The sequence below is a fragment of the Ursus arctos genome, unplaced genomic scaffold (genome assembly GCF_023065955.2).
Source record: "Ursus arctos isolate Adak ecotype North America unplaced genomic scaffold, UrsArc2.0 scaffold_19, whole genome shotgun sequence".
Taxonomy (NCBI): domain Eukaryota; kingdom Metazoa; phylum Chordata; class Mammalia; order Carnivora; family Ursidae; genus Ursus; species Ursus arctos.
The window spans coordinates 50,086,923-50,104,495 of NW_026622863.1; the positions used below are offsets into that span (position 1 = coordinate 50,086,923).

At 55.6% G+C, this 17,573-nt stretch overlaps 1 protein-coding gene across 1 annotated transcript in view; it reads left to right on the plus strand.

The window, feature by feature from the left end:
- The first annotated feature begins 1,668 nt into the window (after positions 1-1,668).
- The window catches only part of SULT2B1 (sulfotransferase family 2B member 1), a 28,599-nt gene continuing 12,694 nt past the window's right edge, over positions 1,669-17,573 (plus strand). The window contains exon 1 of the mRNA XM_026481914.3: positions 1,669-1,777. Coding sequence (XP_026337699.1) covers positions 1,707-1,777 — 71 coding nt within the window. The 5' untranslated portion in view covers positions 1,669-1,706. The remainder of the gene's footprint in view (positions 1,778-17,573) is intronic.

A 17,573-nucleotide genomic window follows, 5' to 3' on the forward strand; every position in this document is an offset into this window, starting at 1 on the left:
ACTACAGACATTCAGGTCTAGAGGTGTCTTACAGGTGAGGGGTTATTTGCCCCCATTTTTCAGATGGAGAAACTGAGGCTCAAGAGAGCACCTGACTGGATCGAGGTCACCCACTGAGCAAGGGCTGGGGATGTGCTGGCCCCCTGGATGTGGGGGAGCAGAGAGGAGGGAGTCTCCCAGGTGCCCAGGTTGGGGGTGAGGCCCCCCAGAGGTGGAAGCCCAGAGGAGAGCCCGTTGATCTCTGGAGGGAGAAACTGCAGAACCCAGAGGCCAGGAGAGCAGGAGACAAGAATGTTGAGTGGAGGATGCTGGGGTCTCAAGCAGGCCTGGACAGCCGGTGAGCAGTCTCAGCCCCAGAGACCCAGAGCCGCTGGCAGGCTGGTCCACATCACACAGCCATCAGGATTCACCTCTCTGTGCCCTGGCTCCTGGGTGAGGGAGGGGAGGGCAGGGGAGGGACCCAGACACTACAGCCTGGGGTGGCTGGAGGGGCCCAGAGGGCCAGCGGAGAGACTCCCCTGGCAGTCTGAAAGATACTGGGGTGGGGGGGGATCAGCTAAGCAGCTCGCTGTGTGCTCTTGGGCGGGCCGCCTGCCCTCTCTGAGCCTCCACTTGCTCATCTGAAAACAGAGCCACGGGGAGGGGGTATCGCCAAGGCTATTGAGGATAGGAGGGACCACAGACCCTGGGGTCAGACCAATCGGGTTAGGATCTGCTTCGGGCTGCGTGGTCACGGTCATGGCACTTTCGTGCTCGGCCTCAGTTTCCCCATCCAGAAAGCGCTTATGAGAAAAGCTTCTGACTCAACCCCAGGAACAAAAGGGTCACGCTCAGTACCCTAACCTCTCCTACGAGGGCTGCTGAGTCCAGGGCCCATCCTGTCCTCGGAGCCCCCAGGGACACAGCCTCTGGCTCGGGGACCCAGCTGCCTCCCCACCCCTGCCCACCCCTGCCCACCCCTGCCCACCCCTGCTCTCCCACCCTCCCCCGAGCAGAGCAGGTGGTCCTAACAGTGTCCCATCCCTTAGAACTGCGCCTGGTTGACCCGAGGCTTTCAATAAATATTTCTTTTTCTTTTTTTTTTTTTTTAAGATTTTATTTATTTATTTGACAGAGAGAGACAGCCAGCGAGAGAGGGAACACAAGCAGGGGGAGTGGGAGAGGAAGAAGCAGGCTCCCAGCAGAAGAGCCTGATGTGGGGCTCAATCCCAGAACCCTGGGATCACGCCCTGAACTGAAGACAGATGCATAACGACCGAGCCACTCAGGCGCCCCTCAATAAATATTTCTTGAATGAATAAATGAACGGATGAATGAATGAACTCTGAGAGGAGATTAGCTTTTCGTCATTTGCAAGCGAGACTCCGGGTGGGTATGCCCGGAACCAGTAGCCCAGAAGGTTCCACTCTGAAGTTGGAGTGGCCTCTTAGACTCTGCCCCTGGCCATTGGGGAGATTCCTGAGATGTGTCCACCGGCTCTCCTCCCCTCCCCACCCTCGGAATAGGGTGGCTCCCTCCCAGCCTCTCCCCGCTGTTGGAGGCGTGGGTAGCAGCTGGGAGAACCGGCTGGGTGCTGCCCCTCCCCTTGGGCGGGGAGGTAGGCACCTGGCGGGCTCCTCGGGTGGCAGACGCCACCGCTGCACACACCTGGTCCCTGTGCCGCCTGCTCCCGCGCGTCCTCCCCTCCCTTCCCTCACCGGCCTGCCATGGACGGGCCCGCCGAGCCCCGGATCCCGGCCCTGTGGGACACGCAGGAAAACAATATCTCGGAACTCAGGTGAGGCGCGGGCCTGGGCACGAGCCGGGGAGGGGGGGGTCCCCCACCGCCTGCCCAGAGGAGGTGGTCTGGGGGAGAGCCGTGGGCCTCTGCACTGGGGGCCCCAAGCCTCCTGCTGCCTGAGACCCGGCAGGACCCAGCGGGCTCATCCCTGCTGGAAGTTGGTGGGGACAGGGCTGTGCTGAGTTACTTGCTAGGATGCCTGAGGTGTCCCGGACCACGGTGGGGCCTCAGTTTCTCTGTCTGCCAAAGACATCTTTCTGACACAGGGCTGGGTGAGAGCGGGAGTCTGGCTCACAGTAACTGCTCAGAAACGTAAGGGCCTGTTGTCCACTTTTCATCCTGGACACCCCAGAGGACCTTCAGATGGGGGTGCTTTCCTTCATGGGGGCTTGGAATGTGGCCCCTGCTTTGCTCGGGGGAGGATGGGAGAGCAGGGGTGGGCAGGGGTGGGGAGGCAGCTGGGTCCCCGAGCCAGAGGCTGTGTCCCTGGGGGCTCCGAGGACAGGATGGGCCCTGGACTCAGCAGCCCTCGTAGGAGAGGTTAGGGTACTGAGCGTGACCCTTTTGTTCCTGGGGTTGAGTCAGAAGCTTTTCTCATAAGCGCTTTCTGGATGGGGAAACTGAGGCCGAGCACGAAAGTGCCATGACCGTGACCACGCAGCCCGAAGCAGATCCTAACCCGATTGGTCTGACCCCAGGGTCTGTGGTCCCTCCTATCCTCAATAGCCTTGGCGATACCCCCTCCCCGTGGCTCTGTTTTCAGATGAGCAAGTGGAGGCTCAGAGAGGGCAGGCGGCCCGCCCAAGAGCACACAGCGAGCTGCTTAGCTGATCCCCCCCCACCCCAGTATCTTTCAGACTGCCAGGGGAGTCTCTCCGCTGGCCCTCTGGGCCCCTCCAGCCACCCCAGGCTGTAGTGTCTGGGTCCCTCCCCTGCCCTCCCCTCCCTCACCCAGGAGCCAGGGCACAGAGAGGTGAATCCTGATGGCTGTGTGATGTGGACCAGCCTGCCAGCGGCTCTGGGTCTCTGGGGCTGAGACTGCTCACCGGCTGTCCAGGCCTGCTTGAGACCCCAGCATCCTCCACTCAACATTCTTGTCTCCTGCTCTCCTGGCCTCTGGGTTCTGCAGTTTCTCCCTCCAGAGATCAACGGGCTCTCCTCTGGGCTTCCACCTCTGGGGGGCCTCACCCCCAACCTGGGCACCTGGGAGACTCCCTCCTCTCTGCTCCCCCACATCCAGGGGGCCAGCACATCCCCAGCCCTTGCTCAGTGGGTGACCTCGATCCAGTCAGGTGCTCTCTTGAGCCTCAGTTTCTCCATCTGAAAAATGGGGGCAAATAACCCCTCACCTGTAAGACACCTCTAGACCTGAATGTCTGTAGTTCCCTAAGGGACCCTAAGGGCACCTCAAACTTTCTTCTCCATGAGCTTCTGGAACCCCTGGACCCAGAAGGACGCCCCTCACGAGGGTCCTTACCATCCCGTCTGGGCCCCTCCCAGGTGGCTCAGACACGCACCATCCCCAGCTGGAGTGGGAGCTCAGGGGCTCCCCAGAATCATCCCTCCAGCCTCACTCTCCTGTGCCAGGACTCTCCATCCCATGCCCTCCCCCTGCCTGTCCCCCAGGCCTCCTCTCCCACCCTTCCCCCAGCCTCACCCCAGCCTCCCTGCCTCCAGCTCTTCCCAGAGCTGTCCCTCCCTTCCCCCCAGTCCCAAGGCCCTCCAGCCCCTGGTGGTCTGGCCTCCTGCCTGTGTATTCCATCTATCCCGGTACTTGAGATTCCGGGGCCACTGCCTCACTGTTTTCTGCCCCAGTGCCTTTGCGTATTCATTTCCTCCATGGGGATTCCCAGAGAAGTCTTTTCTAATCTCCAGAGCTAACCCTGGCCATGCCCAGCTCAAGTTCCTTCTGTGGCTCACTAGCACTCATAGTGATGGTTTCTAAAACGTTTTAAGACACAGATTGCTTTGTCCCAGAAGAATCTTATTCTGGAGTAGAAACCCATCATAGAGTTCAAGAGGGAACTGCTCTGGTTCAAAACGGGGGAGTGGGGCTGAGGTCCCGCCACTCATCCTGCTTCTTCTGGGGGAGCTCCCCTCTGTTCCCTAAGCTCGCACCTTCCTCAATGCCTGGGCCCCACCTGCTGGCCTCCACACCCACCCCGGCCTGGATCTCACACCTTCGGGCCTTGCATCCCCGAACATTCCTTGCCCTGGGATGACCTCTCTCCCTGTCTGGCAAACTCCCGTCTCACACTATGTCAGATTCTTGGCCACCACGGAACCTGACCACACTTCCAGCTTCACACTCATCCCATGCACCACACCCGGACTGTTCACAGATCTGGCCAGAGCTGGGCCAACCTCGGGGGGCCCTAGCGAGTCTCTGAGAATGATGTCAAGGAATGAATGAATGGAGATTAGGCATGCTTGTGAGATGAGTCAGGCCCGGAAGGCAGGTGAGCAGGGGCAGGGCAGGCAGGGAGAGGGGAGAGGAGGGGCAAACTGTGGATCGGAGGGACCAACGGGGGCAATGGAAAATTCCCATGGGGACCATTATTACCCACAGTCCAGTTTTTTACGACCCACCCCCCCCGAAAATCAAAAAAGCTCTTATATTGCTTTGGGAATACAGGCATACGTGACAAAACTGCGACAGAATTTCACTGGGATAGCGGTTGTGGGGACCAGGAGCTCAGAGACATCAGCGAGACACGGGGCTCAGAAGGTTCTTTTTCGTGGGGTTTGCGATCAGTCACCCTTTATAAATTTTGTAGTGTTCCGTGTCACTGTGTAGGTATCCAATGCACAAAAGGGGGATATTAAGGGCAAAAATCAAAATTTGAAAAGGAAAACATTAAGAGCAAGCAGGAGGCAGGCCGGCAGTGGAGCCAATGGGGAGACAGGCCCAGGGGACATGAGTCCCTTCTAGTCCTTTCTTATGCGCGGCTTCCCAGCAACTGTCTGAGATTAACTGGCACAGATGATCTGCTATTGTCATCCAGGGTATGATTGAGACCACTGAGGCCCAGAGAGGTTGAGTGAGTTGCCCGAGGTCACACAGCTGCCAAGTGGGATGTCGCCAGGATCTGAACCCAGGCTGCCTGACTCTCACGCCCTGGCTGGCAAAGGGATGAGGAAGGGGAGGAAGCTCCAGCCTGGATGGGAGGCTTGGTGGGTAGTCTGTGCTCTGCCACGTTTCCTGGAGTGTGGGCATGCTGGGCTGGGCCACCACCAGCCCCTTCTGGAGAGAATCAAGGCCAGAGGAAACCAAGCAGGCATCTGGACCTGCGGTTGCCGCCCCTCCCTCCCTCTGATCTTGGAGAACCCGCTGCATAGCCCTTTCTGATCTCTCAGATTTATGGCTGAGGTCTCCAGCCCTGGTTTTAAAATCCCAGCCCCCTCCTTCCTTGGGGAGGGCAGAGCCACTCAAAAGATTTTATTGGCTAGATCCCTGCCAGTCACAGAGCTGCTTTTCCCAAGGAGAAAGGGGCCGCTAATAAAAAGGTTCTAAGCAATAAGCAAATAATAGGACATTGGACCTTGCTGCTGCCTGGGTGGAATTTGGGCAGGCGGAGAGGGGAGGGGACTCTGGGCCGCCGCTAGTAAATAAGGTGCCTTGGGAGATGCTCAGAGCCACCCCGCTCCCCAGCGATGACCCCCAGTGATGACCCAGGCTTGGAGAGCAAAGGGCAGGATGTGTCTCCATTCCCACGTGCTCTTTCCGGGCTGGGGAGTGGGAACATCCTGGAACCGCTTGGAAAGGTCTGAGCAGCTCAGTTTGCGGGGGGGGGGGGGGGGGGGGGGCGCTCTGTGGGAGGGAGAGTGGCACCTCGGTGGACTCTGGTGGCATCGAATGCCAGGGCAAGGAGGGGGGCGCTGGTGTTGCTGGGGAGGCCTGGATCAGAGGCCCCAAGAGAGATGTCAGGACTTTGCCACTGTAGGCAAGAAGGCCAGAGTCCCGAAGTCTGCAAGCAGGCAACCCTCAGTTAAGATCCTGCCCGCGTCACTCGCTGGCTGGGACCCGCGGGGCAGACAGGGGCGCTTGGAGCTGCGCGTCTGTGAAACGGGAGCAGCGGGTGCTGCCCGGGGATGGGCCAGACCCGGTGCTCTCTGCTGAGTCAGGGTTTGTGTGGTTTTTTTTTTTTTCCTTCCTCCTTCTCCAAATCCCGTGACCCCCTCCTGAGCCAGGAACTCAGGTGCCGGGAAGGGTGGGGCCAGGGTGAAGAATGGTGGTAATTAGAACCTTCCGGAGCCTTCAGCATGCGCCAGGCTCCTTGAGGGCTTTGTGTGGGTTAGCTCCTTGGATCCTCTGAACAGCCCTGTGAGGCCGCCCAGGTTGGGATTCCCATTTTCCAGATGGGGACACTGAGGCCCACAGAGGCCCCGTACATCAGAGATGCGCTCCCAGGGCCTCGCTCTGAAGCCCCTGGAGAAAGGGTTCGGACAGGAGTCCTCGGACTGCAGGAAAGGGCTGTCCCCGTGCAGGAATCACCTTCACGAGGGGACCAGTGAGTCGGTGGTCTGTCCGCCTTCCAGACCGACGCCGGAGGGTGGACCACAGAGGGCACGGTGTGAGCCCCCGAGGTAAACATTTTCTCAGGGCCACATTAAAAAAAAAAAAGCGGCAAAAGACACAGGCAAAAATCATTTTAATTCTATATTTTATTTAACCCGATATATCTGAAACACTACCATTTCAACACAGAACCAATAGAAAAAATTATCAATGAAATATTTTACATGCTTTGTACGCGAAGCCTTTGGGACCGAGTGGGCTTTTGCTCCGAGATGCCAACCTTCCATCAGGAAGAGCTGATCTGCTTCTAGATCTCACGGCGTTACAGCTCGAAAAAGCCCATCCCCATCCCCAGGTCTGAGTTGTTCCAAACCCGCCCAAAAAGATTTCTAGTAATTGGAATTGAGTGTCTGGGTGACAGTTGAAATCAATAATAAGCAAATACAATTGAAAGGGCCCCCTGTTGCTACGGCCGCGTTTCAAGGGCTCCGTGGGCCACACAGGGTCCGCAGCTGCCATCCTGGGCAGTGCAGAACGGACTGTCTCCATCATTCCAGAAAGTTCTGTTGGTTGGCGTGGCTGCAGGCTGTGAGTGGCCCAAGGGCCAGGATAGGTACATAGTAGGAGCTTAATAAATGCATGTTGGAAGGAGGAGGGGGGAGCATTACAGAGAAAGGAAAGAAAAGTCACGAAGAGCCTCAGGCTAAAGGCATGGCACACAAGAGATCTGAGAGGCGGTGGAGCATAGAGTGTGCAGGGAACAAGAAGAACTCGGTGGTGGGAACAGAACAGCACTGACCATGCTGGCGCGGGGGCCTTGGAGAGGTGGGGGCTGTGCAAGCCAATGGGGGCGCAATGAATCTGCTGGCCTTTGAGGGACAAAGCCCGGGCAGCAGTACAAAGAACTCTGAGAATTTGAAGAGAGTGATTAATTTCTTTAACTAGATTTGTCTGCATTACTATTATCCTTAGGAAAGTGATATATCAAAGTGATAAATTTCAAATTTTTTTAAAGTTACTTAAAAGTTGGGGTGGATTTGAAATGTGCAAGAAGTGCGGGAGGTGGGGGAAGGAAACGGGGGGGGGGATTTTACCCCATCAGAACTTAAAATGCATGGTTACGAAATGCAAACAATAAGACCCCCACCCTATGACTGAGCAATTCCAATTCCCGGTTATTTGCCCAAGGAAATGAGAACGTTGGGCCACCCAAAGACCGGGGTGGGTGCAGCAGCTTTCGGCATAATAGCCCGATCTGAAAACAGCCAAAAACAGGGAAATGGATTACGCACCCTGTGATTTATTCATACAGAGGAATTCGACTCAGCCACAGAAGGGAAAAAAACTCTAACCTACACACAAACACCCATGAATGTCAGGAACGTTGTGCTGAGCAAAAGAAGCCAGATGCCGGAGTACATTCTATAAGATGAAAGTTCTGGAACACCCAAGACCAGACAACTCTATTTCTGAGAAACACTCGGTACAGAGGTCACGTCTGGGGCAGGGGCGGGGACAGAATCGGAGGAGGCACCAGGAAACTTTCTGGGGCGCGGGGCTCTTCTGTGTCTTGCTAGGAGTTGGGATCGCAGGAGGATATGCGTTTGTCAAAATTCACTTAAGATTAATACGTTTTGTCAAAAGGAAAATAATTTTAAAAGGATGGAAGTGGGATATCTTGCAGCTATTTTTAAACAGAACGAGACGGCTGTAGATTGACCTAAAAAATAAGCAAGGTGCACGGTAAGGCGTAAGGTATGAAATCAATAGTTTTTAGAAGAAAGAGGAAAGGGGGAGGAGGAGGGGGAGGAGGAGGAGCAGAAGGAGGAGGGAAAGGGGAGGAGGAGGAAAAGAGGGGGAGGAGGGGGAGGGGAAGAGGGAAAAGAAGGAGGAGGGGGAGGGGAGGAGAAGAGGGAGGAGAAGGAGGAGAAGGGGGAGGGGAGGAGGGAGAGGAGAAGAGGGGGAGGAGGGGGAAGAGGGGGAGAAATCAGAGCACTCACACTGTGAATGCTTGCATGTGCTTCTATAAGCAGTTAAGTTACTCACCAAACTGGTAGTACTGGGATCCCCTGAGGCTGGCAAAGGCATTGTTGGGAGAGACCCATTAACTTATTAATAAACCCAGATGATCAAAAGATACAGAGATATGATCCAAGAATTTGTTATTTTCCTAATTAGATTTTCTAAAGAGAAAGAAAAGGACGCATGCGCCCTACTAAGGAAGGCTGGCAGACTTAAACATCCTCCCACTTGGGGTGCTTAACGCGGTAGAAATTCATTGAGGGCTCACACCCCAGCCCCAGCCACAAGCGTTTTGGGTCACGGGGCCACGTGTTTGGGGCCCCGGGCTCTGCCACCTGTGGCTCCCACGTCCCCCAAGACGTGTCTGGTCCCACCCGCCAAGGGCAGGGTCCAGCCACTTTGCAAGATATTACTTCATACCTTCTGGCCTTTTGTGATATCTGGGACATCTTGCCAGATAAATACCACCTCCTTACCCCTCCAATCTTTCAGTGTGAAAATGTCCAAACATATTTAAAAAAAAAAAAAACCCTTGGAAGAATTATCCACGAACATCCCTATACCTACCACCGCTAAAATTGTATTTGATGTGTCTTACCACGTATCTGAGCATCCTTCTGTCCGTCCGTCCATCCTTATTTGTGATATGTTTCCAAAGTAAGCTGCAGACATCGGAACATGTCATTGTAAACATTCCCATATTTGCTTAAGGGATTTTCTTCTAATAGAGGGTGTTTACGTTCAGTGTAATGCGCAAACAGGAAGGGCCCTGGGCTTTGAGAAAGAGCCGCGGGAGCCCCATCCCTCTAAAGAAATAACGCCTCCTTTTGAATGGCCGGGTTCCAGGGTTTGTGGGGCCCTGATGTATTTACCCAGTCCTGTGCTGTTTCAAGTCTTGCTTGTAAATGATCTTGCAATAAACATCCTGGTATATATTTAATTGGCACCCCCTCAAGGCCGCCGATCTAATCCGTAAATTTTGGGGGGTCACGTTCACTTGCACCTCCAACGGGTACGATGGGAGTAGTGCCCGAATGTCAGACAATGTTTCTTGGAGGTGGGACACGGTAGGAGTCCCTCCTAGCGCCCCTCTGCGAGTAGGGCCGACTGATTTTAAGAAGTTACTAGCCAAAGAAATTAGTTACTAAGTGTTAAAAGGGCTGCGAAAGAAGCAAACAGGAGGAGGAAATGAGGAACAATGCGCAGACACAGGGGGGTGTCTCCTGCTTTAGCGGAGGTGGTCGCATAATTAAAATGTTGCCAAGTGATCTCCCAAAGAGGTTAGTCTAATTGCTCTCCTGCCAAGAGCAGGCAAGTGAAAAGAGCCTGTTTCTCTGTACTCTGGCCAAGGCGTGAGTCATTGCGCTGGGATGGAGGTGCCCAGGGGAGATGCGGATGCTTGCCCAGATGCGTTCCAAGCGGAATTTCAGGAGGTGAGGGAAAGGTACTCCTGCCACGGAGAGCCACCAAAGACATGGTGGCTAGCCTGGGACCTGTACAGTGTGTTCTGGGAATGGGGCATGTTGAACCCAGCTCAGGCTCAGGGAGGCTTGGCAGCGTTCCCCAGAGAAAGGCAGGTTGACCACAGGCGCCCAGCGTGAGTCAGCAGGACAGCCGGCTGGGCTGCTAGGAGACATCCTGCAGCCAGCTTGCATTCCTGAAGGCTGGGGCCTCGCCCAGGAAGGGGAGCAGCTCCAGCCCCAGGCAGACCCCAGAACCCCAGCCGCGGATCCTGTCACCTCCTTTGCACAGGCGCTTCCCCTGGTTACTACTTCCTGTTCCATGGATCTAAACCTGCAACCTTCTCCAGATGCTCTCTACCCCCCACCGGCTCCGTGTTCCCCATCACCATCCGGCATTCCACATTGAAAACATTGGGGGTTCAGGGGCGCCCGGCTGGCTCAGTGGGTGGAGCGTGCGCCTCTTGGTCTCGGGGTTGTGAGTTCGAGCCCCACGTTGAGTGTCGAGGTTACTTAAAAATAAAATCTTTAAAAAACACACACGCGCACCCACATTAAAACATTTTGGGCTCGTTTTTGTCCATTCGAACACAAATTGCAGTAGGGCTTTTTGGTCATTTCGCTTTGCTCTTGTATCTCCCAGCGCTGGGCTCAGAGTAGGTGCTCAGTAAATACTTGTGGGCTGAACGAATCAATTTGCCCCATCTCAGGCGGAAAGGCCTAAAGCTCCCAGGGATGGAGAGCTCTCCTTGGACATCAGACTGGAAAGTCCCTGGAAAAGAGGTCCCTGTTCCCCCTGCCACTGCTCATTCTTGATAGGAGACCAGAGAGGGCTTGCGAGTAGCCTCAGGTCACACAGCAAATCCAAGGGAGGCCTGTAACATAGGCAGGCGTCCTTCTCTGCCCATCCCAGAGTTGCCAAGAGGGACACTGGCAAACAGGATGTTTTGTTTTAATAACGGCTAATGGGCATTAAGCATTTATATGAACGAGGCCCTTTAAAGAAAATTATAAAGTTGACTTTTGTGTGTGTTTAGGGGGAGTGTATAGTTCTATGAATCTTAGTACACGTGGGATTTGTATAACCATCCCCACCATCAGAACCGTCCCATCATCCCTTTGAGGTCAGGCCCCCTCATCCCCGACTGCCCTCTCCCCCCACCGCGCCCCCCACCCCCGGTTTAGTCTCTGTCCATACAGCTTTGTCATTGCGAAAATGTCATGTTCCCTGTTGTGGCGACAACAAATGACCACATGACAAGTGGCCTCAAGCCATACAAACCCAAGTCCCTACTCTTGCAGAGCTCAGAAGTCTGAATCGGTGTTGACGGGCTCAGATCTGAGGGGCAGCAGGGCGGCGTTCCTCCCGGAGGCTCTCGGGAGAATCGGGTCCTTCTGTGCATTTCCAGCTCCTAGAAGCTCCTAGAAGCCTCCTGCGTTCCATGGCTCATGGCTCCTTTGTCCGTCTCCAAAGCCAGCTGCCCGCCCGCATCTTCCAAACTCTCTGCTCTCTGACCTCGGCTTCTGTGACCACTGCTCCTCTCCTCCTCCCTCCTTCTCAGAAGGACCCTTGTGATTAAATTTAGGGCCACCCGATAATCTCCCCATCTCGAAATGCTGACCAGAATCATAGCCTCGAGATCCCCTTTTCCGTGCAGTGTAACACAGTCAGGCTCTGGGGATTGGGGTGTAGACGTCCGTGGGGGCCGCCGTCCTACGGATGGGGCTACACGGACGTGCCTTCCGGAGTCTGGCTTCTTCCCGCGGCATCTTCAAGACGCGTCCACGCGGTTGTGGGGCTCAGCGGTCTGTCTCTTGTCATTGCCAAGTAGTGTCCCCTGGTGTGGATGGACCGCTGTTGACCTGCTCACCCGTTGGAGGCTGTCTGGGTTGTTCCCAGTTTGGGGCGATTGTGAACAGTGTCGCTATGAATATGTGAGTACAGATGTTTGTACGAACATAACATTTGTTGTTCTTGGGTGAACACCCAGGACGGGAAGAGACTCTGGCTTGAAATCTGCTTGTGTTAAGATAGTTCGGGGGCGCCTGGGCGGTCAGTGGATCGTCCCCCTCTCGGTTTCGGCTTGGGTTGTGATCTCGGGGTCGTGCGATCGAGTCCCGCATCGGGCTCCGCGCTCAGCACGGAGTCTGCTTGGGATTCTCTCTCTACCTCTCCCTCTGCTTCTCCCCCTGCTCTCTTTCTGTCTCTCAAATAAATAAATAAATCTTGAAAAAATATATAGCTCAGTGAGATATATGAATACACAGTATATAATGTAATATTATTCCCCTGGGAGTTAAACACTCCCGTGACCAAGGGGAGGGAGGTGGAGATGGACTCGGAGAGGTTACGTGAGTTCCCCAAGGCCAAACCTATGTCTCCTTGACCACCGCCTACAACCCCTGCCCAGAAAGGAGCACACCTGGGGAGCCCCAAATGCAGGGGCCTAGAGGCGCTACCCCACGGCCCTGGCTGGTGACGGGTCAAACTGTGGGGCCACACTGCTTGGGTTCAAAACCCATCTCTGCCAGCTGTGGCTGTGTGACATCAGCCAAGTGACTCTGCCTCTCTGTGCCTCCATCTCCCATCTGTAAGGGGAAGATGGTAATACCACCTGTCTCCTAGGGGTGTTGAGGGAATAAAGGAAGCCAGGCCCATAACGCCGTGGGGAGTACTGTGCCAGGCAGCGCTCCCAGCATGAATCTGATTTCTTCAACAAATCTGGACGGAGGGGCTGCTCTGTGTATTGGATACACTGGCAAAAAAGACGGACCCAAAAATAAATAAATAAATAAATAATCCCTGGTCTCACGGAGCTTACATGCAAGCAGAGAAGGAAGACAATAAACAATCAAAGAGATACATAAGCCGTGAGAGCGGCCCAGAAGGTGCCCAGCGTGTGAGGAAGACAAAGCAGGGTGAGGGGCTGGGGTAGGGCTGAATTATAAACAGGGTGTCGGGTGAGGCCTCACCGATGAGGTGCAGCGGTGCTGTCTGTGGGAGCAGAGGCAGGAGGTGAGGGTGCTAATCCCAGGCCCGGATGGAAGACAGAGAGGACAGTCAGTGCAAAGGCCCTGAGGCAGGCCTTGGCCTGAGGGGTTGGAGGACCAGCAAGGAGAGCAGTAAGCGAGGGGTGGGGGTGAAAATTAAGGCAGAAGGGTCTGGGCGGCTCTTGTAGGGCCTCGTATTCATGGCGAGGACATTGCTTTTTCTCTGAGGGAGGCGGGGGGGGGGGTTGGAGCAGAAGAGAGACAAGAGCCTACTTAGTTTTTAACAGTGGGGAGAGCTGTTGCCGGGGTGCAGGGCTGTGGAAGCAGGGAGATCAGGAAGGAGGCGACTAAAGTCCAGTCTAGAGGCGGGGTGGCTTTTAATCTTTATCAAGTTCCGTCGAGGGAAGCCTTCCTATCCTCCTCATCCCGAGGCCCCAGAGAGGGTAAGCCATGTACTCAAGGTGCCAGAGCAAGTTGGGAGCAGAGCCTGAGTTCAAATCCAAGTCTATCCAACCTCAGCCCATCTTCCTTCCCCACTGTGGCCTGGGCTGCCTCTGGGGATCTGAGCTGGGCACGGATTTGTTTCTTGCACACCTATTGCGTGCCAGGCCCTGGGGCTAAAACACTGAACGTGACTGGCACACGGTGCTCTAGCCGCAGAGGAAGGGGTGGAGGCTCATTGACAAGTACTTACTGAGACCGCCTAGGAAGACTGCTGTGTGACCTTAGGGAAATATATTAACCTCTCTGGGCCTCCATTCTTTCCGGCTCAAAGTAGTGCTCTCCATACCCACTTCATGGGGTTCTGGGAGAAGTCTGATAACGTATGCCCTTGGCATAGATTTTCTTTATGCGTGGCTCCCCTGCCCTTCCTCCCCTGCTGGGGCCAGAGGGAAGTCAGACGTGGTCTTTCAGGTCGGAGGAGGCCAGAGGAATGGGCAGGCCTGGGTGACAGCGGGCCTTGAGTTCCAGGCTGACGGGCTGCGGCCACATGCCGGATGGACAGGTGGGAGGGACTGGAGGCCAAGGGACGGAGGGGGCTGGCTGGAGGGCGAGAGGGCGAGGAGGAGACCAGAGCTGGAGAGGAGAGCAGAGAGAGAGAGGGCCAGGGCTGGGCGGGGAGGCTGGAGGGTCGATGAGTTGGCCCATTCTTAGAGCCTCGCATCCTGGGGTCTCCCGAGCAGGGTGGACCAGGTCAGGCACCAATGACGGGGCTAAGCAGGTGCTCGGCCAACTTCCCATCGTGCGGCCCCAGCGCTGTCTGCAGTCTCTCCTGCTGCCAGACTCGGACCCAGCTCCATTGTCACCTTCATTCCTCGGCTCCAGTCAAGCGACAGCAGCCAGCCAGGCCCTGGGACGTGGTGTGGGAACAAAACGGGCTTGTCACCCCGGGAAAGAAAAGTCACCCTGGGGCCAGATTTGATTTACAAGCTGGGGATGAAGGCACACAGCACCTGTTAGAGGACACACAGTGAGACTGGGCCACGCAGGAATGGGGTGGGGGCACCCCGGCCTCCGCGCTCCAGCAGACAAGGGCGGGGACGGCATTCCTGGCAGGAGGACCGGCCTATGTGAAGGCCTGGAGTTGGGAAGAGTGCTCATTGCACAGGGGAAACTGCCTGCAGGGTTGAGATTCAAATCCCAGCTCTGCCTGGGACTTGCTTCATGTGGCCTTGGACAAGTCACTCTCCCGTCCTTCCATTGTCCCATCTGTAGCCTCGGCACGAGCAGGGAGGCGGCGTTCGCGCCTCGATTGTTTATTTAATGAGCAATTGGTTGTTCTGGGCGCTGAGGGTGCACTGGTAAGGTCTAGACGCTGCTGGCCTGCAAGGGGGCCCGGCTGTGGGCATCTCTAAAGGGCTGGGCAGGGGATTCTGAAGAGCGGGGTCGCTGAGAAGGGCTGAGGCAGGTGAAAGGACGTCGCGAAAGCTCTTTGACTTTTCCTCGCTTTTTTCTTGGTCAATGCCTCTGTTCCCTCCCACATGCATTCGGTCAGTCAGAAACAGGTGGCGCACCAAGGACGTGGCCCCCTGGGGTGGGGCATGGACCCCCGCTGTGGAGGCTGTCAGTGCTGGGGGCGCTGGGAGGGGGACCCCCTCGTACTTATTCATTCACGCCATCAGTGACTATTTCAGGGACTCCTAAAGGGCACGGGATCTTTTCCCTGTTGGCATCTCCCTTTTCCTCTCCTATCAACTGGGGAGGACATGTCTCCGAGCGGCTGTCAGATCAAGGACGGAAACAGCGCTGCCACCAAAGGGAGCTTCGGCTTCCCCGCTGTTTACCAGGAGCCAGGCGCCTAACTTAGATTGTCCTTTTTATTTTTATTTTGTAAAGATTTTATTTATTTGACAGAGAGAGCACAAGCAGGGGGAGCAGCAGGCAGAGGGAGAAGCCCAATGTGGGGCTCCATCCCAGGACCCTGAGATCATGACCTGAGCCGAAGGCAGCCGCTCCACCGACTGAGCCCCCCAGGTGCCCCTAAACTATCCCTTTTAATCCTCAGGTAGGATGAAAACCCTGAGGTGGAGATGACCATTATCCTCATGGGACAGATAAGGAAACTGAGGCTCAGCGAGGTGAGGAGAGCGGAGAGCGCCAAGACCAAGGCACTTAGCTGCCTATCTGTCTAATGGGAACTGACCGCCTCCAAGCACCCACCCCCTGGGCTAATCTGCCTGGCAACCAGTGACGTCACTAATTCCACGCCCACCCTCACCCTGTAGGGAAGCTGACGTCGTCACTGCGCAGTGACGTCACTACAACGCTGTGCTAAGCAGCCCCTCCTCTGGACGCACGCAATGCCCACCTTTGCCTCTATTACCGTGAATCACAACAATAATGGGAGGCGCGCCTGGCCGGCTCCGTGGTGGAGCGTGAGACTCTTGATCTCGGGGTCGGCGTCGAGTACTTTCTACGTGCTCACAACAACCGTAGGAGGTACTGATTATTACTACCCCCATTTTATGGATAAAAAACGGAGGAGGCACAGAGAGGTCGATTGATTTGCCCGAAGCCACACAGCCGGTGGGACACAGAATTCAAAACCCCATATTCTGGCTTCAGAGTTAATGCCCTTCATCAAGACACTGCTACTTCTCCTGTCTCCCTTTCACCATTGAAGAAACTGAGGCACAGAGGGATGAAGTATGGGGCCTCAGCTCGAACAGGAAGTGCCAAAGCCATGTCCAGCCCCAGGGCTGCACTCTTCCTCAGGCCTGTACCACTGTGGTTACTCAGGGCCTGCAACGCGCCCCCCACAACCTGTGAGGTGACCAACCCTCCCTCCCTGTCTCCATGGGAACTGCCCCCAGTCAGGGATAAAGGGGCCTTTGCCAGCAGGCGGTAGCCCATACACCAGCTTCTCCCCTTCCGGGCCCAGCTCGGGACACTGCCCCTGGGAGACCCCGGCTGGCTGAGCTTCCCCTGGGCTCCCCAGAACCCTCCAGCAACCCCAGGCGGAGGGTACACAGTTCTTTAGCTTCTATTCTTCTCCTCCAAGCCTGACCCTGGTGCCGGCCTTGGAGAAACTCCCCATTCCTCAGATCTCCGAAGCTGGTAGAGGTCTTCAGGAAGGATCTTGCCCCCCGCCGCCCCGGGCCAGTCATAGCCTTCAGTGGACCTCCATTTGCTCAACTGTCAACTGGGCAGAGGAGGAGGAACAGAAAAGGCGTCCCAAGCCAGCTAGGTTTTCAACCTCGTCAGGCCCCGCACTTTGCCTCCTTTTTACCAGAAACAGTTGTTTTAGTGGGAAGGCCTCCCCCCGCCCTTTAATGCCTTATCCATGCATTCACTGAATATTTTGTTAAGGTAAAACTCATAGGACTGCTGTCCACAGAGCTTTGGTCAACAACTCAAGGAATTTTGCAAAGTAGGCACAGCACGTAACCAGCCCCCACCTCACAGTCCACCAAACCCCCCAAAATAAACTGCTGCCCCACCTTCTGGCAACTTCTAGCACCTTCTAGAACCTTCTAGCACTTTTCCTGTATTTGAAGTTCCCATAATTGAAATCATGGGGTCCAGACCCTTTTGTGGCCTGTCCTTCACCCAACGTTGTGTTTCTGAGTTTCGTCTGTGTGGTCCCCAACCCTCTTTATGTAACAGAATATTAGTAATAGCCTCTTCACCATCCCAAAGTGAAATCCACAGACAATATAACCTACTTACACACATACTTTTTTTTTCCCAGTTCAGTGGGTTGTCCTCAGTGTACTTTAACGAGGCATGAACGGAAAGTAGCCCAGCGTGGCGGCTCCGAATGGGCGGCTCGGATTCTGTGGGGCTGGAAGCTTGTACCGTGCAAAGGGGGTTCTCCTGAAGGAAAAGAACGAGTGCGTGTGACTCTGGCCGCAGGGAGAGGGGATGTTTATTTAGGATGAGAAAGAGAATTATTAGCAACTTGCCTCATTTTGAAAGCTGACAAACCCTCCACACATTCCAGAAAAAGGACACAGACTAGCTTCTGGCACTTCAGACGTGGGTCTCCTCCTCCACCTCATCCTTTCCGTGTCAGGCGCCCCACGACAAGCGATGTCGTGATGTGACTCCTGCGAATTCCTGCAGCCAGCCGCCTAGAGGGAACGCAGCCATGCATGGACAGGCGTGACCGCGGACCCCATAAATACCCGGGGGAAGCTCGGGAAAATGTCTCCCCACCTCCACTTCACCTTAGCCAGGGCCCCCCAATACCCACTCCTCTTGACGCGCCAGGGGCAGGAGACCCCGGGGGAGGCCGTCATGGAAAGATACAGCGGATCGAATGGATTGCTCTTAGAACATCTCGCTTTGGAAAATTTTA